The 24,442-nt window shown below is 40.6% G+C and overlaps 1 protein-coding gene across 1 annotated transcript in view; it reads right to left on the reverse strand.

Moving 5' to 3' along the window:
* The window catches only part of OTOG (otogelin), a 112,924-nt gene that overhangs the window by 70,571 nt on the left and 17,911 nt on the right, over positions 1–24,442 (reverse strand). The window contains exons 8-16 of the mRNA XM_044681807.1: positions 20,863–20,981; positions 18,978–19,183; positions 14,195–14,325; positions 13,580–13,686; positions 12,951–13,060; positions 12,161–12,289; positions 11,292–11,400; positions 9,982–10,028; positions 9,354–9,499 (exon numbers count right to left, since the gene is read on the reverse strand). Coding sequence (XP_044537742.1) covers positions 9,354–9,499; positions 9,982–10,028; positions 11,292–11,400; positions 12,161–12,289; positions 12,951–13,060; positions 13,580–13,686; positions 14,195–14,325; positions 18,978–19,183; positions 20,863–20,981 — 1,104 coding nt within the window. The remainder of the gene's footprint in view (positions 1–9,353; positions 9,500–9,981; positions 10,029–11,291; positions 11,401–12,160; positions 12,290–12,950; positions 13,061–13,579; positions 13,687–14,194; positions 14,326–18,977; positions 19,184–20,862; positions 20,982–24,442) is intronic.

The following is a 24,442-nucleotide window of genomic DNA, read 5'->3' on the forward strand; positions in this document are numbered from 1 at the left end:
TGACATATAAAGTCATGAACACACAAATCCTACCACTGAGTCATTTCTTCACAAGATCCCAGGAGACATTACTAAAGCAGGATCCCAAACCCCGCTAGCCAGAAACAAGACGGCAAAGTTTTAAGATATAAGGGAAAGGCAGTAATGATAATGAAGGATAGAGAGCTGGCTTTAAACTCAAACAGATCTGAGTTCAAGTTCTACCTCTGACAACCACTGGCTGTATGACCCAAGACAAGTCACAATTTCTCAATACTCCAGGCCACTCTAAAATTCTAAGTTGCAGAGCACATGACAATCTGCCTCAGTGGAGGAAAATTTCTCAAGGCAGATTTCCCTACACAGATGATGAACTCATGTTTATAATCAATCAGAAAGCATTTTTTTAAACATCTCTTATGTGCCAGGCACTGTGCTAAGTGCTGGGGACACAAAAAGAAGCAAAAAAGCAAAACCAAATTGTCTCTGCCTTCAATGAACTTACAAGCTAATGCAGAAAACAACATGTAAACAAATATATATAAAGCAAGCCAAGTACAGGATAAATATGAGTTGATCTGCAGAGAGAAGGCACTAGAAATAAGAAAAGCTAGGAAAGGCTTCCTATAGAAGGTGGAATTTTTTAATTGGGACTTAAAGGAAGCCAGAGAGGGCAGAAATTGCGGCAGGGAAGGAAAGCTTTCCAGGTAAAGGAGATAAAGAAAATGCCTGGAGCCAAGAAAGGTAGTACATTGTATGTGGAACAGTCAGGAGACTAGACTCACTGGATGGAAGAGTCAGGTGTAAGAAGACTGGAAAGACGAGAGAGAGCTAGTCTCCATCAAAAATTACATAGAGGAGGGGGCAGCTGGGTAGCTCAGTGGATTGAGAGCCAGGCCTAGAGACAGGAGGTCCTAGGTTCAAATCCGGCCTCAGACACTTCCCAGCTGTGTGACCCTGGGCAAGTCACTTGACCCCCATTGCCTACCCTTACCACTCTTCCACCCATTAGTCAATACACAGAAGTTAAGGGTTTAAAATTTAAAAAAAAAATTACATAGAGGAAAGATCAGTACAAAGAAGGGATCTTAGAAACCATCTACTCTGGCCCCATAATTAAACACATGAGGAAACTGAGGCTCAAAGAGAGAAGAAAGACTTCCCAAGGTCACCTGACTATTGAATAGTTCAGCTAGGAGAAAAACCCAAATCTCATGACTCCTCGTCTGGCTTTTAAATGAGCTGTTTCTCCCGGCCCCTTCCTAAGAATCAACCTCTAGCCTGGGTCTGGCATCAACCCAGGTGTGGGATATCCTTTATGATTCACTTAAGAAATCCCAAAGTAGCCAGGAGAGTCTTTTCTAGGACATGCGTGTGTGTATTCAGATACAGAGAGCGAGAGCCAAGTTCCTTGGATCTAAGAGTCAGCTCAGCGAGGCAGTGTAACATAATAGATAGAGAACAAGCCTTGGAGCCAGAATGACCTGGGTTCATGTCCCACCTTTGACACATACTGGCTGTAGAATTGTTTAGACTCTCGTGGCACTAATTCAGTGCTCAGTGGTGTCAATCTCAAATAGAAATAATCTACTTCACTGTACATAAGCATCCCTGCCAGCTACAGATTGACTTTAAAAAACCACACACACACACACACACACACACACACACACACACATGTTTAGAGGGGACAGTGATGATCTGAGAACTGATTCATAGGATAAGCAGCATCCTTATTCCATGGCAGGATGTGCTAGCTGCAGCCCTATCCTCTGTTCTACTGGCTGAGAGGATAGAGAGAGGAATCCTATCCCACTCCATGCCCTGGGTATGTGGCACTGGGTAAATGAGTGCAGATGATTCTATGTAGCCCATGCCCATCACTCACCATTTCCCATAGGCACTTTTGCCATAGTCTTCTAATCGGTCTCCCGACTTCAAGTGTCTCCCCACTACAACCCCTCTTTCCACTCTGCCACTAAAATAATTTTCCTAAAGCATAGGTCTTGCCACACTCAATAAATCCCTCCTAGTAAATAAGCTCCAGTTTACCTCCAAGATCAACTATAATGGCCTTTCTTTGTCACTGAAAGCTCTTTGTCCCTAGTCCCTTCCTAACTTTCCAATCATTATGCTTTCTACTCTTTACACATTCTCCAACCCATTTATACTGGCCTACTTTGTGTTCTTCAAATAGGACACTCCATCACCAGCCCTTATGGCTTTCCCTCCAGTCTGGAATGCTCTCTCTCCTCATTTACCACTCTTAGATCCCCCATCTTCCTTCAAGACATCTCAAGTGCCACCTTCAGCAGGAGACCTTCCCATCTAAGCGTATCTTATATCTACTCTCTTTTTTAAATTACATGTAGAAACAATATTTGACAATTGTTTTCTAACATTATATATCTACTTTCTAACATTATATATCTAACATAATATCTACTCTATATGAATCTTATATTTACCTTTTCATTTATGTATCATCTCCCCCATTAGAATGTAAGTTCTGGGGGCAGCTGGGTAGCTCAGTGGATTGAGAGGCAGGCCTAGAGACGGGAGGTCCTAGGTTCAAATCCAGCCTCAGACACTTCCCAGCTGTGTGACCCTGGGCAAGTCACTTGACCCCCATTGCCTACCCTTACCACTCTTCCACCTATAAGTCAAGAGTTTAAAAAAAAAGAATGTAAGTTCCTTGAGGATAGGGATTTTTCTTCCCTGTCTTTGTACCCCAATGTTTAGCCCAATACCTGGCCCATAAATCTGTTGACAGACTGAGTGCTAGAGAATCACTGTCTATCACCAAATAGTGCAGTTCTGCCCTCTTTATCTACAAAGTGATTTCTTCAGGTATACTTTCAAACCAGATCCTTTGAGAGCACCCTCAGACCCTGCCTGGGCTAAAGGCAGGGAGGGAGAGCACTGTAAATTATTAATAAAGAAAAACCCCTCCTTCATCCTAAAGCCTGGGTCTGAGAATTGCTTATTACATTTGAGGTCATTTTCAAAATATCTCGCTGAAAGGTCACAATGACATTTCACCACTCTCTGATCCCTTTCATTAAATCAAAGCATCTCCCCTGACAAATAGTTCTTTCATCTGTGGCCCCATCTGGCATAGTATCACATTCATGACAGTTGTCTTATGAATGGCTATTACTAGCTCACATTTCTCCCATATTGCTTTAAGATTTACAAAGTGTCTTCCAACCCAGTAATTCGAGGAAGGAGGTAGAGCCCACACTATCATCCCCATTTTCTACTGCAGAAAATGAAACTCAGAGATCGTGGCTTGTCTATAAATGAACAATTAACAAATATCAGATTCAGATCTCCTAACTCTAAGACCAGCACTCTATCCACTAGCCCACACTGCCTCTCAAGGGGCTCAGTTGGAGGTGCTGAAATGATAAGGAATAAAAAATCCTGCAAAGATGTAGAATAACCCAATAGAGCACTAGACCAAGAGACAGGATGCCTGGGTTCCCATTTCACTTCGGCTGCCTATTCTCTGTGGGAACATGAACAAAATACACTCACAAATTTGGCATTGCCATTTATAAGATGGCTAGAATAAGCAGACATTTCTCTTCTCTTTTCCATACAACTAAGATGCAGTGAAAAGTAGCATATTCGCAAGAGAAAGTACTTTATGCTTTTCAAGATCCATTAGCCTGGGAGCTCTTTGAGGGCAGGGACTGTCTTTGTTTTTATTTGTATCCCCAGCACCTAACACAGTGCCTGGTACACAGTAGGCACTTCATGAGCACTTACTGACCAACACCAAATAGCAACTGAAGTCTTATTTTTTCATATATTCACACCTAGGCCAGCAGCCTTTCTGATCCCTCTTCCTTGCTCAGCTACGGTAGGGAAGGGAAAATAGTCAAAAGGAAATCATAGGAGCATTTCCTATGGAAATCAGGATCATAACTTAAAAGGTGAAAGAGATATTAGGAGTCATTGACTCCAACTTCCTCTTTTACAGATGGGGAAACTAAAGCCCAGAGGGGTTAGGAGACTTGCCCAGGGTCACACAGCTAGTATCTGTCAGAATACAGATCTTCCTGACTCCAAGTCCAAAGATCTATCCACCATGTTTGACTATGATCTGCTCCCACCTCCTCCAAGGAAAGAGGATTTTCCCATTGGGCAATAGGGATGAAGCTAAATCTCCAGGAGAAGAGACATCTCTTGGCTTCCTTGCAACATTGAGAAAGTAGCCCCTGAAATGATGCCATTGAGATGCTAGCCTTTCCAGGATCCTCCCCATTGGGAAGGTCAGTGGTAGGATCATTCTGTGTTCTCACATCTAGTGGACATCCATCTCTCCTCTCATCTCCCCCAAGGAAGTGGAATAAAATATGTGATTAGAAGAAGGGGGTCTTTAAAAGAAGGAAGAGGATCTTTGCTCAATATGAAATGAAAATAATGAGATCAAATATCCATTAGACAGATACCCAATATCAAAATCATAGGATCATTGTTTTTGAGATACTAGGGGCCTTAGAAGCCATCTAATCTATCCCCCTGATTTTGCAGATGAAAAAAAAAGGCTCAGAGAAATCTTGGGACTTACCCAGGTACTTGGGTTTTTAGTACCAAAGGGGAGACTTGAACCCAAGTCCTCTGACTACAGAGTTAGTTCTCTCTGCACTATACAACATTGTGACTGGCTCCAGACCTCATTCAATGGATCTTACTACTTATACACGCCAAAGGAGTGATTATCAATCCCAGAATATAGGTCCGCATTGGTCTGTACATCAAAAAACTACCAATACCGATCAAGCCATTGGCCTGAGGTGTAGTAGAGGCCTATATTATCTGCATGTATACACATATTATTCCCCAATTGGAGGGTAGACTCAAATGTATCTCCAAGAGAGGAGAAGTCTATGTTTCTGCTGAAATGTTTGGGGAAGTGACCCTATGGTAACATCTAAGGGGCTACTTTCTAACCAGACCCTTAGGATAGGCAGAAAAGCACAACCATGGGAATTCCCAGAACCATTAACCTAAATAGTACTCAGAGTATACACAGTTCATCCATCCAGATAAAATCTGAATCCCTGAATCTTGGAAAAGCCATCAATTCCCCTCTACCCTGCTGAGTAATGGTAATTACTCCATGGTAATCCTCCTCCCCATCCCTGCCAATCACACACTGTCACCATCAACCCCATATTTTAAATTTAAATTAAATGTTTTCAATGAATAAAAATTCATTTACTCTCCTCACTTATCCCATTGAAAGAAAAATCCTCGCAATAAATAGGCATAATCAAACAAGAGCAATAACAACAACAAAATATATGAAAAGCTCCCTGTAGGCGAGCTCTTAAAATATTGCCCCCAAACTCATTGTAGCCCCTTCTGGGTCTGCCCCTTCTGACAGGACTCAAGCACCCAGCTCCCTTAGATACTCAATTAAAAAGCCTCAGAACTCAGTTCTCTACTCATTCTGACAGCTCTGGACCAAAATGCTGACATTCCAATTATTCTAAGCCTGCCTAGTAACCTGAGCATGTAGGCAGATCCCTTCTCCAGTGACAAGCTGACAGCATCTATTCTATCATTTCCATACCAATAACTGCACAGGGACTTGTGTGCTGCTAAGGAATACATGATGGAGTGACTCTCCATCTTAAACTTCATGAACTAAGAATCTGGTGTCATAAAGGAAGTAATCGTGCTACTCTTTTCTGCTCTGATCAGAAAATATGCTGAACTCACTCCTGGGCACCACATTTGGGGAAAAGCATTTATAATCTATAACATGGAGGTTTTCTGTGGCAGCAAAGAATTGGAAACTAAAGGGCTGTCCTTCAATTGGGGAATGGTTGAACAAATTGTGGTATATGATGGTGATGGAATACAATTGTGCTAAAAGGAATGATGAAGAGGATGATTTCTGAAAGAGTGGAAAGACCTACATGAACTGATGCAGAATGAAATAAGCAGAACCAGGAAGAAGAACATTGTACACAGTAGTTGCAATATCGTGGAACGATCAAATGTGATAGACTTTGCTACTAACAGCAATACAAGAATTCAGGACATGCTGTGGGCTTATGAGAAAGAACGCTATCCACATCTAGAGAAAGAACTGTGGGAGTAGAAATGCAGATGAAAACATATGATTTATCACTTGTTTATTTGGGTATATGATTTGGGGTTTTAGTTTTATTAGATTATTCACTTACAAAAAATGAATACAATGATACCTTGATACACGAGCACCTTAAGTCACAAGCAATTTGAGATACAAGCAATCACAATCAGGATTTTTTGCTCTAAGTCACGAGCAGATATTTGAATCATGAGCTTCCACCACCCTCCACTAGATAGCCTGCCAAACATTCGGTTTCACAAGTTACACAAGGCTGTCTCGTGTAGTTCACTGTTTATATGGCCAAGCGGGCATCTGTATTGAATTGCTTTTGCTTTCTTCTTTATTTTTGTCTTCATTATCAGTTTTTTGGTAAATTTCTTAACTTTTAACCATGGGTCCTAAAAAAAATGAGTGCCAAGGGCAGTGCTGAGAAGAAGAGAAGAATGATGTCCTTGAAATTAAAGCAAGAAATCATCAAAAAACATGAGTGAGGTGTGCGTGTTTCTGACTTGGCAAAGGAATACGGTTGTAGCATATCAACAATATGTACGATTTTGAAGCCAAAGGAATCGTTAAATGTTATATCTTCCAGGTGCGGACCCCCAAAATGAGTCCATCTGGAATGCCATAGGCTCCCTGACCTCATAGGAGGCTAAGGATGGCAAAAAGGAGAAGAAAGGGGAAGACAAGAAGAGAGGCCAGAAGGGAGAGAGTGCCCAGTCTCCTCTCAAGGGGCTGAAAAGGAAGTGGGGGGTGGAGGGTTGTCACACAGTGGTTTAGATCCTGAGCTTGTGCAACAGTTACAACCCAAATAAAGTGTGGCGATTTTTTTAAAATACACACCCAGAAAAAGTTACAATAGGTCATGCATTGGAGCTGTGTAATGACACCTGTTTCACACATTATTGAAATGTTCTGAAAGGGAGGAAGAAATAAATTTCCATGGAAAGGTTTTTGTTGAAACGGCCTCTAAGTGAAATCGAGGAAAGTTTGGCAAAACAAACAAAATTCAATGAAGAAAATGATGATAATTAAGTAAAGTAAAAAAATAGAAATTAAGTTTAGCAATAAAGTTACATATCATAAGTAATGCACAAGGTCAATTTTGCATTTTAATGTAGCATTACGTGTGGAGAGAATAAGTTCTGTTAAGCGATAGTGCCTGGAATGAAAACCTTCTCTGCCAGCATCTTCGCCTGACCTTGACGGTAAATAACATTTCATAAGCAATTTTATTTCTTCACATACTTTCCTATTATCTATAAATATATTTATTTATTATTTATGAAGTACATTTTCATATTTAGAAGCATACAAAACAAAAAATCTGTGTGGTTTTTTGGGGCCAGAATGGATTAATTGCCTTCCCATTAATTTAAATGGGGAAATTCGATTCAAGACACGAGCAAATTCAGTTACAAGCTTGGCCGTGGAATGAATTAAATCCGTGTATCAAGGTACCACTGTAATATGGAAGTAGGTTTTGCATGATAATATATGAATAACCCAGACTGAATTGCTTGTTAACTCCAGAAGCGAGGAGGAAAGAGGGGAGGGAAACAACTTGAATCAGATAATTTTGGAAAACGTGGAAATTTGTTATTAAAATAAATTTTTTAAAACAAAAGGGAAAAAATCCATAGCTTATCCAGAAGAGGGAAACCAAGACAGGAAGGAGACTTGAAGTTATTCCATAGGTGCTTTAATCGAAGGGAATGCTTAGCCTAAAGAAGAGAAAATTTAGGAGGGGGACACTGATTAATGTCTTTGAATAAGTGAAAGAAGACGGATTAAACATGTTCTTCTTGGACCCAAAAGGAAGAACTAAGCGCACTAGTGAGAAGCTGGAAAGGGGAAGATTTCAGTTAGATGCAAAAAAAAAAAAAAATATATATATATATATATACATATATATATACATATATGCATATGTATATATATATGTATAATAGCATGTATATGATGATTTAATGAAAGTTTGTAAAGCACTTAACAATGACCATTTTATCCTCATAACAATACTGAGATATCGGTCCTCTTATTATCCCAGTTTTTTAAAGATGAGGAGACTAAGACAAACAGATTCTATAACTTTCCCTGGGTCACACACCTAGCAAGCATCACTTTGACGTCATGCTTGGATCTTCCTAACTCCAATCAGGTCGTGTACTTTATCTTGCTAGCTGCCAAAAATAAAATGAACTGCCTCAGAAGGTAGTAAGGTCCTCATCAAAAAGAGAGGTCTTCCAGTGGCAACTCAGGGATTAATTGTCAAGGATGTGCTAGAGGGGTTCCTAAACAGATACGGCTCCCATTGCTACCCTCCACTCTAACCAACAGGGTCTTCCCTACAACACTGTTCTCTGAACACACCTTGTTTATTCCTATTTCTAAGCCTTTAGTTATTTCTGGTTACCATCCATGGCAATCCTCTTATACATCTATCTAAGTCTTATATGCATATTCTGTAAAGCTTAAGTCTCACCTCTTCCATAAAGCCTTCCCTGATTATTACCTGAATGCACACCCTTCACTGAGTACTTATAGTTAAAGGCATATTATCTTACACTGAATTATTCTCTAATTATTTCAAGTTTGTGAATGTTTTCTTCCCCCACTCCAAGACTGTGAAAAGAGCCTTTTGTGGGGGAGGGGTGTATCTTTTGCCCTAGGGCAGTGATGGTGAACCTATGGCACAGGTGCAAAGATGGCATGCAGAGGGCTCTCTGTAGGCACTCTACTGCCCTCCCCCCACTGAAGAGTTTGTTACTTGAAAGGCAGAAGGACTCTGACAGAGCTGCTTCCTTCCTCATCTCTACCTCGCCTGACAACATTTTTTCATATCTCCTGCCCCTCTGCCCAGCAGCCCAAAGGAAACACACAGAGGGTAAGGTGGGCAGCTCACAGGTAGCAGAGTTGGAGAAGAGCAAAGTGCTCTGGTCACTCTCCTTCCCCTCTCTACACTGGCTGAGGACATTCCTCACTTCACCCACCCCTCCACCCAGCAGTCAAATGGGGAGCCCTTCCTCCCTCCCTATGTAAGGTGGGGGGTAGGGTACACCCAGCACTGGAGGGGAAGGACACAACACATGTCTGTGGGGTGCAGCCAGGCAATCCATCTCTAACAGGTGTGTCATCACTGCCCTAGGGATTCTTTCCATTGATCGACCTGTGGCTCACTTGCACGCAGTCTTCTCTTCCCAACTGCCACTTCCTTGTGGCTTTGTGCTAGTACTGCTGATGGTAGCAGAAATCTTACCAAGCCACATGGGGCATTCTGTATTGTCACTGTAAAGGTGCCTGAAGAGCGGCTCTTGGCTAAGATGTACTGGCACGTGGCAGGAAACGTGTATCGGCGGCCATCAAAAGTTGTGAAATGGATGTCTCCGGTCACAGAGCATTCCGCTGAAAAGGCAAGGAGCCTGTTACACTCAAGGTAGGGAATACTCCCCAGCCTAGGGCTCCTGGCATGCTGGGAGTCAAGATGTGAGAAAGGAGATGCAGCTCTCTAGCTTTGCAGGATGAGGCTGATGGGAGCCCATCCTGGGGAGTTCTTGATCTGATGCAAGACACAGGTCTAGCCGCAATGAGTCCTCCATCTAAGGGAAGGGGCACATCATCCAAACTTGCTCTGATGGGGGGCTCCCTGTCTTTCTTAATGCTTAGAAAACTCCCACATTAAAAACAATTCAGTCTGAGCTTCTCTCCTGCAAGGTTGAAGTTTTTCTCAGTATCATTCAGGTAAGAACACTGAATTCAGAGAGAAGAGCTCTTTATCTGAAATATTTGGATCACTGGCTCCCCTTCTGCTAATTATCCCTATGAACTTGGCCTCCACCTAGTCTGGGATCATGAAGCCGAGACACCCCCCCCAGGCCACAAGATACCTGGGCAGGCCGAAGCACTGCACATCCATTTGCCCCCTCTGCACGTGCTGAAAGAGAAAGATGACATTTCAGAGGACATGGTATACCAGGTCCAGATACAATCCCACCCCCAGACCAAGCTTCTAATGACCAAAGAAAGAACTGGCACTCTATATTCTATTCCCAAACTTAGCTAGTCTCCTCAGACTAGATCTCCCTCTGCCTTTGCCTTTGTGGGATCTTAACCTTACAGATTCTGGAGGCCAGTTTATCTAATCCTTGTCCTTTAGAAATGATGAAAGGGAGACTCATAAAAGCTATATAGTCTACCCAAGGTCCTACCAACAGTGAGTATCAGAGGTAGGATTTGAATCTAGATCCTCTGACTCCATAGCCAGTGATTCTCCCCATCCTCCCAACCTCCTACCACACCAGCAAAGAATATCTCATACAAGGGAAGGTGACTAGGAATGACCCTATGAACACAATGCCAGGCCCAGTGATCTCCCATAGCAGCCTCTCTCTTCCCATTCATGTCCTCTCCTTCCAACTAATGGAGGCCTGGAGTTGGGGGCCTCCTTCCATTCCATTTCATCTTTTTCTCTTGGTATCTTTTTATGGTTTGATTTTTGTGAATATTTTTTCTCTTTGGTAACCTTTCTGGTTTTGCTAAGCACTTATTTGCCCAGTGCTCCTAACCAAGGCATTTCCAAGGCTTAGGGAGAAGAGGAAGGTCTAAGGGCAGAGCTGACCCCCAGCAGCTCAGAATCAACCCAGGAAGAGAGTAAAAGAAGCTTGACTCAGGTCTACATAGGGCCCAGATACTCCAAAAAGGAGACTGGAAGAAACCTTGGGAAGAGTTTTAGGGCCAGGAAGGAAGAAGAGGTTCAGAGGAGAGCTGATGATTATGAGGAAAAAAGAGACGGCTTTCCTCAGTAAGATACAGTAGAAAGTGAATCAGGAGACCTGGGTTCTAATTTCAGCACAGGAATTAATTCAATGTGTGACTTTGGGCAAGTATTTTCTTTCTCTGGTTCTCAGTTTTCCTATCTGCAAAACAAGAGGATTGGACTAGATGTCCTCTAGGGTCTCTTGAAGTTCCAACTTTCTATAGTTCTAAGATATTAGGATGCAAGGGTGTTGTTCATCTCCCGTCAGCCTACCAGAAAATGAGAACCGGCCCCATAGACTATACTCCATCTTTTCTATAATCTATCTAATCACATCTAATTAGAAATAAGCCACCACCAGCCTCTGGAGAACTATCTTGAAGGACCTGGATGTAGGGGAATCCCAGATCCTCTTAACCCTTTCCCACAATGGGCACCAACCATGTGTTGCAATCATCATTCACCACAGAGCCTGTTGGGTACAGATTCCCATGGAATTCACAGGGACACTCTGCAGGTTCCATGCAACCTCCATCTTCAAAGATTAGACCTGAGAATTCAAGTAAAATCACATTGCTTTGTTCAAAAAATGTTAATGGTTCCCCACTGTCTACAAGGGAAATCAAACTCTACAGAAATGGCACTTTAATCACTCCACAATGTGACTGCCTTCCCACCCTTCCACAGCTTTAATTGATCCCTCTAGGAAGCCTTGCCTTTCTCGAAACTCTTCTTCTATTGATCTCTCCTCTTGAAATCAAAAGGTATGCAGCAGGCTATACCTCTCATTAGGTATTTAGCATACACTGTGCTTCGTGCTGCCTATTATCTTTTCAGGTGGTTACATCTTAGTTCCCTAACCAAACATAGCTTCCATGAAAGCAAAGACCTTGTCTTATTAAACTGTGCATGTATGTGTGCATACACACACACACACACACACACACACACACACACTCAGGGAAAGGCATAAAAGAAGTGGTTTAGTGAGTGAATAAACAAATTAATGAGTAAGTGGATGAATTATTTAGTAAATGAATTAATGTATTATGAATAAGTAAATTAATTTATGAATTAGCGACTGAATGAATTAATAAGTGAAAAACTTGAATGCCTAAGAGTGTGATTGAGTGAGTAAATGTTCAGTTTCTGGCTTCTTTCCCACAGCAGAATTCCAACCTTAGTCAAAGTATAAATCTTAGTGAATCTCCTAACATGGTCCCAGGACTACCTACCTATACCCTCTCAGCTCAGCAGCACTGGGATTAGCTTTCCCAGGGTAACTTCTTCTTCCCCCATCCCCACATTACCCTCTGGGCAGTAGCAGCCATCCACACAGGCAATCTCACTGTCGATGCAAGGGGCCCTGGGCTGGCAAGATACAGGACAGCAGTTAATACATTCATTGTAGGTGAAGGCATCCTCCTTGCAGGTCACAGCTGGAAGGATGGGGTACAGGAAGACAAGCCATGAAGTTGTGTCAACTCTTCACCACCCATCTGGCCTTGAGCTCCTCATTGTAAAGCCCCAACTTCTACCCATCCCCAGCTCCTTTCCTCAGGACTGGAGTTCAAATCTGGTCTCAGACACTTTCTAGCTATGTGATCCTGGGCAAGTCACTTAACTTCTGCCTGCCACAATTTCTTCATCTGTAAAATGGAGACAATAATAGCATCTACCTACCATTTCTATATTTATAAAGTGCTATACAAATGCTATCTTGCTACTGTTATAGGTCTAGAACTAGAAGGGTTGTCAGAGGCTATCACAACAAGCACCCTCATTTTAGAGTTGAGGAAACTGAAGCCCATGGAGGGTTCGAGGTCATACAGGTATTATTAGAAATAGAATTTGAAACCAGGACCTTTAGTTCCAAAGGTGGTATACTCTCCATTGTATCATGATGAAACCAACTATGTCAATCTGGGCAAATGAACTATTGATAAAGTCAGGTTTCTCTGACTTGAGGCTCCCAACGCCAGGCCCTTTCTTCAGAGCATATAGCAGGGGTGTGTCCTTAGGCTTTTAGAGTTTGTACCTTACAGATAACTTTGCCTCATGCCCTACCCCAGTAGAGTTTCACTAGCTCATTCAGCATACCACACAGTGGGAACTTGACTCTCCAGTCCTGCAAGGGGCGCCCAGCATGGGCACACGCCCGGGCATATTCTGTCAGTGCCCGGCACCACGTGGAACCCTCAGATGTTGATCTGCATCAGAGAAATCAAGGGTCAAGGTCAGGATCAACAGAGCTCATCTCTCCACCCTGAGCTCTAGACCTGAGACCCTTACCGATATAGAACCATGAGAGTCATTACCTGGCTGACCTAACTTGTCTATTTATATCCAAGGGTAAAAACAAATTGGGGGCAAAGTTAAGCTGAGAATCAGGACACAGGTTCTAGTCCTGCCTCTGCCACTGACTCTGTGTGACTTTGGTCAAGTTACTTCTCTTCTCTAGGTTTGTTTCCCCATCTAAAAAATGGGGAGATTAAGCTCTGTTTCCCTTCTAGCTCAATTCCAACTCCACAAGGTGATGAGTAAGATAAAAGGCAAGAGAACATTTTCAAAATAAAAAGGGGATAAGTTCAAATGCTTAGGATTAATCAAGCTGAAGTTGCCATAAGACTTAGACCAAATCCCGTGAGGAACGATAGCCCTGTCTTAGACCCAAAGGAGGAGCTCCCCTTTCTATTCCCATCCAGCAAGATGCACCACCATTCACTCACAGGCAAAGGTCGCTAGTGCAGCTGGCCATGAAGGGCAAAGGGCTGACATAGCCATGGCAGGAGTCAAATGGGGGCTTCGTCAATGCCTCACACATCTCATACACCCCCTAAGAAACAAAGCAGCACAGACATGGAAAAATGAGGTAAGGGAGAACACAGAAGTCCTGGAAGGACCACTTTACACCACCATATCTCTTCATTCAAGATGAATAGAAAGAAGAAAATAAGAGGGAGGGAGACAGGGAAAATAGCCTACAGGATAAAGAAAGAAGGAAAAATAATGGGAAAGAGAAAGAGATAAAAAGAGAGAAGTAGGAAGAAGAGGGCTAGAAAAGGAGAGGAAAAGGAATAGGTAGAAAGGATGAAAGAAGACATATTTCTCCTTCACCCTTTCCCTTTAGCATCATGAAATTTCTAACAATTGGAAAATGGTTTTCTTCTACACAAAGTGCACAACCACCACAAGTATCTCCTCCCTCATCCCAAAGCAGGATCTCGTCAATGGGGTCCATGGCTCAACTAAGAAACTTTCATTTTCTTCTCTACCAGAAGGGAAACCAAAACCTAGACATTGAGAGAGAAATTAAGAAGTATGGACTTTTGGGAGACTCCGACCTGCATGGCAGCTGGGCTCTGATGAAAACACGGAGGGCGGGATGGGAATGAGACATTTGGTCCAGGAGTTTCGTCCGGGGGGTCTTCCTGCCAGCTATTCACAAATTCTGCCACATCCTCTGTCAGTTTTCCTATTGGGGAAAAGATGGGGCCAGGGATGGCCACCAAAGGAAAATGAAGTAATAAGAACAAAAGATAGCAAGATAGGAGAGAAGTCAAATAATACTTTTTTTAATCTTAAAAGAAAGTGAGCAGTAGGAGTTTCAGAGCAAGTGGATTATTGCAATGGCCTTTTACTTGGACAGTCTCTTCTACCAAGTCTACCCTGATGAGCTGGACTTGGAGCCAGGAAAATATGAATTCAAATCCTACCATAGATACTTGATGAGCTGTGTGACCTTGCACAAGTCACTTAACCTACCTCCACCTTGACTTCCTTACTTGTAAAATTCAGATAATAATGGTCCTTAGCTCTTAGAGCTGTTATAGGAATTAAGATAAAAGTAAAGTGTTTTACAAACTCTAAAGTACTATATAAATATTAGTAATTAAGCATTTTTTCCACTCTTCCTTGAATCCTTCCTCCATAGAGTGCCAAATTAATCTTAAAACACAGCTCCCCAATTAGGAATTATGCTAAGAAGTCACCTAAAATATTTATGCCCTTTGACTCAGCAAACCAGCTGCTAAGCCAAACTCCAATATCAAAGATAAAAGGCAAGTTCCCATTTATGATAAAAATATTTCTAACAACATTTGTGAGGTGGAAAAAACTACAAAATAGATATCCATCAGTTGGGGAATGGCCAAAAAAAGTTATAGTACTTGACTATGATGGGCTATTACTGTAGTGAAAGAAATTATTAATATGGAAAATCAGAGAAGCATGAGAAGACTTATATAAATTGATACAGAGTAAGGTAAGTAGAAATAGGAAAACAGTATACACACGGACTACAACAATTTAAACTGAAAAAATACCAAGGAAACCAAATTGAATCCTGGGCAATTATTATTTCCAAGTGTATACCTAAAGAAGGGATAAAAAATGTACCATCTTCCCTCCTTTGCATAAGTAGGAGTCTAAGAATGTAGAATATTGAATGTTGTCAGACTATTGGCATATCAATTAATTTTGTTGAGTGACTTTTTCCCCCTTTATAAAAATATTTTATTGTTGTTATAAAAGACAGATGACTACATAATGGAGGAGGAAAGGGATTTTTTAGAAACACAATTCAATGTAATAGACTTTGCTACTAACAGCAATACAATGATCCAGGACAATTCTGAGGGATTTATGCAAAAGAATGCTATCCACCTCCAGAGATAGAACTGTTGTAGAAATGCAGAAGAAAACATACAATTTATCATTTGTTTATTTGGATATATGATTTGGGGTTTTGGTTTTAAATGATTATTCTATTACAAAAATGATTAATATGGAAATAGGTTTTGAATGATATTATATGTATAGCCCAGTGGAATTGCCTGTCAACTCCACGAGGGAGGAGGGAAGAGGGGAGGGAGACAACATGAATCATGTAACCTTGGAAAACTTATGTGTAAATTTATTACTAGAATGAAATAGAGAAAAAAACTAAAACTAAAAAAAAGGATAATTCGATAAACATTTATTAAGCATTTACTATGTGCCAGGCATTGGAATGAAAAACAAAATGTGCAAATATTTAATTTTTAAGTCATAGCTTCCACCATTTCATTCTCCTATTTAAGAACCCACAACAGTTTCCTATGAATATCAAGTCCAAATGTTCCTGCTTGGCATTCTAGGCCCTCCATAATCTGCTCCTCTCCAGGGTTCCTTACTCTGTTTCCATTGCAGACAATCATTTCTTTCCCTGTAATAGATACCCCGCAATCATTTAACATTTGTATTTTCATTCATGTAGCTTCTTCTAACAGAAATATCTTCTATCCTTTTTACTGGACCCAGGTCAGAATCCAGTTCAAGAGCCAGCTCAAGTCCTACTTTTACATAAATCCTCCCTGATAAGCCCACATTAATGAATCTGATGAATATAGAGAATCATGGAAAGGCTTTCATTTGAGGCAAGCAGAGACAAGAACACAATATACACAATGATTATGTAAATAGAAACAGTGTAAATGGAAAGAGCTGCCACCACCACAAAACAATAAAAAATAAATGCTGAAAAATTCTAACAATGTTGCAAAGAACAAGCATGATGGATGAAGAGGTGGGAGAAAACATTTTCTCCTTCTCCTTTGAGGAGGTATAAAATCCATGGGTAGAGAACAGTATATTTATTTTCAGGGTTTTTTTTTTACTATATTAATTAGTTTTGCTGCTGATTATGTTTTCTCTTGTCTCTCTTTTTTTTTTTAATTTTTTGCTACCTGAGAGAAGAAGGAAATGTAGGTAATAAAAAGATATAAATAAAATTCTATTTTTAAAAATTAACCCTCAATCAAAACAACTCTGAGGTATCACCTCATACCTAGCAGATTGGCTAAAATGATAGCAGGGGAGAATAATTAATGTTGGAGGGGATGTGGTAAAATTGGGATATTAATGCATTGCTGGTGGAGTTGTGAACTGATCTAACCATTCTGGATGGCAATTTGGAACTACGCTCAAAGGGCTATAAAAAATGCCTGCCCTTTGATCCAGCCATACCATCGTTGGGTTTGTACCCCAAAGAGATCATGGATAAACAGACTTATACAAAAATATTTATAACCGCACTTTTTGTTGTTGCAAAAACTGGAAAATGAGGGTATGTCCTTCAATTGGGGAATGGCTGAACAAATTGTGGTATATTCTGGTGATAGAAAGAAAGACCTCCAGGAATTGATGCAGAGTGAAAGGAGCAGAGCCAGAAGAACATTGTACACAGAGATCAAGAATGCAATGGACTTCTGTACTGGCAGCAATGCAATGACCCAGGATAATTCTGAGGGATTTATGGTAAAGAACACTGCCCACATTCAGAGGAAGAACTGCAGGAGTGGAAACAGAAGAAAAACAACTGCTTGAACACATGGGTTGAGGAGGACATGATTGGGGATGTAGACTCGAAACCACACCAATGCAACTATCAACAATTTGGAAATAAGTCTTGATCGATGACACATATTAAAAACCAGTGGAAATGCGCATCGGCTATGGGGAGGAGGGAGCGGGAGGTCAGAGGGTGAAGGGGAAAGTAAGAAAATGAATCATGTAACCATGATAACTTTTCCAAAAAACAAAAATTATTTTTAAAAAAAATTAACCCTCATCTGGTACAGTCACCAGCTCCCTCACTATCCTAATCACTTTCCTCTAGATGCTCTCCACCCTTGTCAGGTATGAATTCTGTACTATATCATTTAGTATTTATTGTCATTGTTATGGTTTTCCTAAAGCAACACTCCACCCCCAATAAGCTCCAGTGGCTCGCTATTATTTCCAAGAGCAATTATAAAATCCTCTGCTGGCATTTAAAGCCTTTAACAACCTGGCTCCTCTATCTTTCCATTCTTCTTACACTTCACTACCCTCCAAGTGTTTTTTGATCTCACCACACTGGCCTCTTTGTTGTTCCTCACGCAGATACGCCATCTGCCAACTGCATGTATTTTCACTGGCTCTCTTCCATGTCTGGGGTGCTCTCCTTCCTCGCTTCCACCTCCTAGTTTCTTGGATTTCTTCAGGATTAAGTTCAAATTCCACCTTCTAGGAGGTCTTTCCCAGTCTCCTCAATGACTAGTGCCTTCTCTGTGAACCATTATCATGATTACAGCACTGTCTGGATGGACACCTTGTCACAACCAGAAGAACATAGTCCAAGAGTTACTAGCCTCGTTTTACAAATGAAGAAACTGATGATCAAAGAAGGAAAGAGACTTGTCCAAGGCCACATGGTCATTAGGCATCAGGACTTGAACCTAAATTTCCTAACTACAAGATAAGGAACAAAGGCACTGATATAAAATCAAGTTCATGTACGCCATCACCTCAGTAAAGTGTTTTGAAAGGTTCTGGGAAGGGTTTCTCTACCTCCAAACCATAAGAAGTCACAGAAGCAGAAAGAACTTCAGGTAATGGTTGAACTATGGAATCTCTGAGGTTCTTCCTAGTCTAGAAGTCTCAGGTTCTCCATTACTATTACTATGATAAGATTATCAACTTCATCATAAGGGGTGTGGTAAATATTTAACAACCAGATCTTCAAAATACACAAAACATGGTTTTTAAGTTTAACCTGCACTAACATTTTCTTAGTCCCTTTCTTAAGAATAGATAATCAACAAAACAATAAATCAAGTCCTGATTTGTAGCATGTGCTGATTTTCAAGGTGAAAATGCTCACACTGAAAACTTCACAGTCAGCTCATACAAGCTGTTCTAGAACACTCCTGAACATCATAAAAATCAATAAGCACTTATCAAGTATCTATCGTGTGCCAGGCACTGTCCTAACCATTGAAGATGCACAAAGAAAGTCAAAGAAGGCTTCATGCTAAAATTAGAATGTCCTGTTCAAATGAAGGAAACAACACGCAAACAATTGTATTCACACAAAATATCTGATCTCTGAAGCCATCCAGCATAGTACCCAGGTCTACAGTGCTTTATGACATCTGCACAGGGCTGGGTACACAATTTACACACAGTACTGACTGAATTAATGAAAAGATTTACTTTCACACAACCCCACCACCTGATCTCTCCAATCCTGGATCTCCCTCTTGATGTCCAGTTGGGAAGGGAAAGGAAATAGAGGGTTTGAGACTACTGACCCTCAAGACTCACCAAAACTGGTCTTCAGGTCATCCTGGGGGTCAGCATTGTTGTTCCCACACAACCCATGAGTCTTGCCTAGGTATTCGGGACTCATCTTGATGTAGACAGCTGACTCACCATCCCAAGCCAGTGTGAAAGCAGACTGGTGCCGCACAATGATGTAACCAGCCATCTGCTGGAGTCGCAGGTTTCCTGTAAGGTGAGGCAGCTGGACCCTGTCATGGCCGAGGAGGGAAACAACACAGAGTACTCAGAGCCCCCAAACCTCCTACTCACTGAGATGCCCTGAGAAGTATTGTTTATTAAAAAGCATTCCATGTGACCCATCACCAGCTACAAGCCCATGAAACATACCTCAATTAGAATAATGATTATGACAACTCACTGTTTGCAAAGTCTTTTCGACAGAATGCAAGTAAACTATTATAATAATGTATATAATACTTTGTAGCTTATAAAGACTTTTTCATAAACTATAATTTACAAATTGATGCATTACAGCAATAATTGTAGCTATGATTTGTAGCCTTTATTTCGAAAGCACTCATGGTAAATAGTATTTACATAGTATTTTCTAGTTTATAGTCTTTTCTTACAGCTTTGAAGTATACAATTCAGATCTCATTTAATGGCTGTAAAAAAGTACATAGCTCCATTTTACAGATGAGGATATTAAGAGTCAAAAGGTTGAGAGCCAGACCTAGAGAGAGTAGGTCCTGGGTTCAAATCTGGCCTCAGACACTTCCCAGCTGTGTGATCCTAGGCAAGTCACTTGACCCCCATTGCCTACCCTTACCACTCTTCTGCTTTGGAGCCAATACACAGTATTGACTCCAAGACAGAAGGTAAGGGTTATTAAAAAAAAAGAGTCAAAGGGGTAAAGTTTCTCTAGGATCACACAGGTCTTAGAGTCAAGACTTGAACCTGAATCTGCTGACTACAAGATCAGGCACAAAGGCACTAAACATGAGATCAAGATCACAGACATACTCATAGGAATTGGAGGGATAGGGGGAAGGGTTCCTCTACTCCCAAACTATAAGGAATCATAAAAGGGAAAGACTACTGGGTCTAGAGACAAGAGACCTAGGTTTCAGCCTAGTCAACTAGCTATGAGATTATGAGTAAATCATTTTCTCTAAGTCTCCATTTCTACCTCTCTAAAGTAGGGGTAATAATACTGTTATTATGAGGAATATACTTTGAAAACTGCAAAATATTATATATTATTATACAAATATTTATTATTCTTCATTAAATATTATGTAACCTAAATAAACATAAACGGATTATTTTTATCACCCCTTTTGGTCTACCAGAAATTCCACTATTAATAATTCATTCCTTTGGATGAATTAAAGTTCTTCTTTTAAAAGGCCACCCTGAGTGGGATGGCACATGAAGTCTCTAAAACCTCAGAGTGAATGTATTTAATAGTTAAGTTTAGCACATGAATTGCTCCAATTAAGGAGAGGCCTGAGACACCAAGAAGGTGAAAGGAAAGGGAGAGAGAGAAAGAGAGAGAGAAGAAGAAGAAGGAGGAGGAGGAGGAGGAGGAGGAGGAGGAGGAGGAGGAGGAGGAGGAGGAGGAGGAGGAGGGGAGGGAAGAGCAAAGACAAATTTTAGTGATAGGGCACCTTCACCTAGGCCTGTGCCATACACGCTGTGTACACATATTGTTTATATAGCCCTCCTACTTGTACCTCCTAGAAAATCTGAAGATCTGAGGGCTAAATGTAAGATCACCCAGAGCCAGAAGATTTAAAAAGAAAACACAAAAAAAATTTCCTTTTCATTGTACTTTCCTCTTAGAAAAGAAAGCAGTGTTGCTTCTGCCTGAGAACCCATATGCCATAGACTAGTAGGACGAGGTGTTATGAAGTTAGTTCATTACCCTGCACCCCCATGGGTGACATTCCGGCTCAGGCGAATCTCATCTTCTCCTGCAAAGAAGAGGCTGACAGACCGTGGGCAGCTGTAGGGGAAAGAGCTGCATTCTGGGTAGTTGTGAACCTGCAATAAGAGGAATGAGATACCTGAGCCAGGGACAAACACTCCAGCATTGCCCCATTTAATGCTTTATTGGTACTGTGGGAGTTATGCACCAAACTCCATTTAGACATGGAACTATAATGTCAGACAGTCTGCTTAACTCAAAAAATAATAACTAGCATTTGTATTAACACTTTAAGGTTTGTAAAGCACTTGACATGTTATCTCATCTGATCCTCATAACTGTAAGGTAAATGCTTTTATTATTCCCATTTTACAGATAAAGAAACGGAAACATAGCAAGGTGAAGGGACTTGCTCAGACTCACATGGTAAGTGAGTGTCAGAATCAAGATCTAAACTCAGGACTTCCCAGCTCAAAGTCGTATGTGCATCCATGCCACCTAGCTGCCTCTACATGCCTTGAGGTAAGGGGAAGTGCAACAACAGCAAAAGTTTTACATGAGTAATAAGGAACCATGAAGGAGAAAAAAAGAGTGAAAGGGTAAGAACTTATGGAGTGGTCCTACATGCTGTCCAAGACAAAGGGTGCTCTGACTGTCCTACAGACATGCAGCTTGGCAGATCTCTCTCTGCAATGGAAATGGGGATCCTAAGTTTCCATAGCTTTAAAATAATAACAGCATTAATAACTGCATGCATTTAAGTGAAATTACACATGGGGTCTGCAATTGCACCAGGATGGGAAACTACTGGTGTGGGAATTCCCTCCACTAACACATCTCCTACTCAACTACAATATTAGGGAGTTACCTGACAACAAATGAGGCTAATAAAAACTAATATTTCTGTAATTCTTTAATGTAAGCAAACACATATGTGTATATGTGCATTATGTATGTTATATATATACATGTATATATCTTATAAACATATTCTATATTTGTGTGTATAAAAATCTTTATGTGCATGTATATACACATGCACATATATAAAATCTCATCTATAGATATCTATGTGGGTATAATAGAATCTCACTTGATTCTCACAAAGAACCATAGCTGATTAAATGTAAAGGAAGCAGGATTAGAATGAATGAATGAAAAGCTATTCCAGAATGCTCCCAATCCATAGATTTCCTACCTCGCAAAGAAGAAGAGGAAAAGATTTTCTCCCATCTCTTCATTGATCATGCTTGTTCTTTTATGACATTGTTATACTATTTCAGCATTCACTTTCATTGTTTTGTGGTGATCGTTCTTTCCATTTACATTATTTCAATTTACATAATCATTGTGTGTATTGTTTTCTTGGTTCTGTTTGCCTCATTCTGCATCAGTTTATGAAAGCATTTATTAAGCATTTACTCTGTGCCTAAGCAATGGAGATGCAAATAAAAGCAAGAGACACAGTTTCATGGGTGAGGGGAGAGTGGGGGGTGAAGGGGAAAGTAGGGGTATGAAGCATGTAAACAGGTTAAAAATGAATATTAATAAATGTTTGAAATGAAAAAAAAAAAAGAGACACAGTTTCTTCCCTCGAGGAGCTTCCATTTCCAGAGGAGAAGACAACACATATAAGGGGAGCAGGGGTCAGGGACAAGTGGCGATTCATTGGACAAGAATAGCTGAAACCTACTGACAAAGGGAAGGGAGTGCAAGACTGAGGCATTGGGCACAACCAATAGGAAATTTTATTTTTCTTGACTAGGCATATTTGTTACAAAGCTTTTATTTTGCCTTTTTTTTCTCCCCAGTGGGGAATAATGAGAGAGAAAAAGGAAAGAGATTTTTGTCAATTGCTAAAAAATTTAATTGAATTAATTCTTTTAAAAGACAAAGTGAAATCTCAACTCTAAGATGAAAGCCAGTATTCCAGGGCTTGGATTTGAACTTGGGTTTTCCAGATGCAGCACTCTAATCATTAAACTCCACTGGCTCTCAAATAACATGTATGTATGGCTATTAGGTTTGCAAAGGACTTTACAGATATTTTCTTATTTTGCCTGATGACATTGCTGTGGCATAATAAGCTTATCTACCAACATGAGAATCTGGTCCAACTAGCAGTAACATTTCTTAGTGAAACTTAATAAGCTGCATCTGGGTTAAACATTTGATAAAATCTTTCATACTCCTTGTAGACAAGAAGAATCCATGTGGACTAGTGGGTAATCAAGTCAGATGTATTCAGAACCCAGTTGGATGAATGAATCTAAGACAAAATAGTCATTAATGAGTTGGTGTCAACTTGGAGGGTATTCTCAGTAGAGGTCTCAAAGGATCTGTCCTGAAGTGGCCTCATGCTACTCAATATTTTTATCAAGCATTAGATGAAGAAGTTGAAGGCACACTTGTCAGATTTGCAAAAGATAAAAAATTGGGAGGAATAGCTAACATTTTAGATGACTATATCAGAATCCAAAAAGATCTCAACTGGTTAGAATAGCAGTTCTCAAAGTATCGTTCAAGTAGTCTTAAAGTCCCTAAGGTTCTTTCAGGAAATCTTTAAGGTCAAAACTATTTCCTTCTAATGATATGACATTTTAATTTCTAATATGGTAAGATAGAACCCACATAAACAAAAGCTCTTGGAAGAGGAGGGAATCTTAGTAATTTTTAAGAGTGCAAAAGAGTTTTGAGATCAATAGGACTGAGAATTGCTAGTTTAGAACAATGGGCAAAATTGGTCAAATTAAATAGAGTTAAATGCAAAGTTCTTGCTTGGGCTCAAAAAATCAACTTCATAAAGGAGGAGGTAGTTGGAAAACAGTTCAAATGAAGAAGATATGGTGATTCTGTGAACTGAAAACTCACTATAAGGCAACAACATCAGGACAAAACACCCATCAAAACTATGCCATCTTGAGCTGGGGTAGGATAGAGATAGTGTGTAGAATTTAGGGGATGAGAATCTTGCTTTTCTCAGCTCTAGTCAGACCATACTGTGTTCTGTGCTAGATGCCCTGGAAAGGACAATGATAACCTGGAAGGCATCCAGACACAGCAATCAGGTGAAGAGGGGGGACTAAATATCATGCTGTTCAAGGATAAACAAGAAACAGGAGATGATTTGCTTTAGAGAAGAGAAAATTTAGAGACACATCATAGTTGGGTTTAAGAATTTAAAAGATTGAAGTGGAAGAAGGACTAGACTTGGGAAGAAATAGAAGTGATATGGGGAAGACACAGAGAGAGATTTTGGCAGGTTAAGGAACAACTTCCTAATAAGCACAGTTGTTTAAAAATGGACTAGGAGGAGGAGCTAAGTGACTCAATGGATAGAGGTAGGTCTGAAGATGGGAAGTCTGGGGTTCAAATTTGGCCTCAACAATTCCCAGTTATGTGCCCCTGGGCAAGTCACTTAACTCCCCAGTGTCTACCCTTATTGCTCTTCTGTGTTGGAACCAACACACAGTATTGATTCTAAAATGGAAGGTAAGGGTTTTTTTTAAGGGAATAGGAAACCTCACTGAGTTGCCCACACTGGATGTTTTCAAAGAAAATTTGAATGTCTTCCTAT

This window comes from Gracilinanus agilis, chromosome 6 (genome assembly GCF_016433145.1).
Source record: "Gracilinanus agilis isolate LMUSP501 chromosome 6, AgileGrace, whole genome shotgun sequence".
In the NCBI taxonomy this organism is placed as follows: Eukaryota; Metazoa; Chordata; class Mammalia; order Didelphimorphia; family Didelphidae; genus Gracilinanus; species Gracilinanus agilis.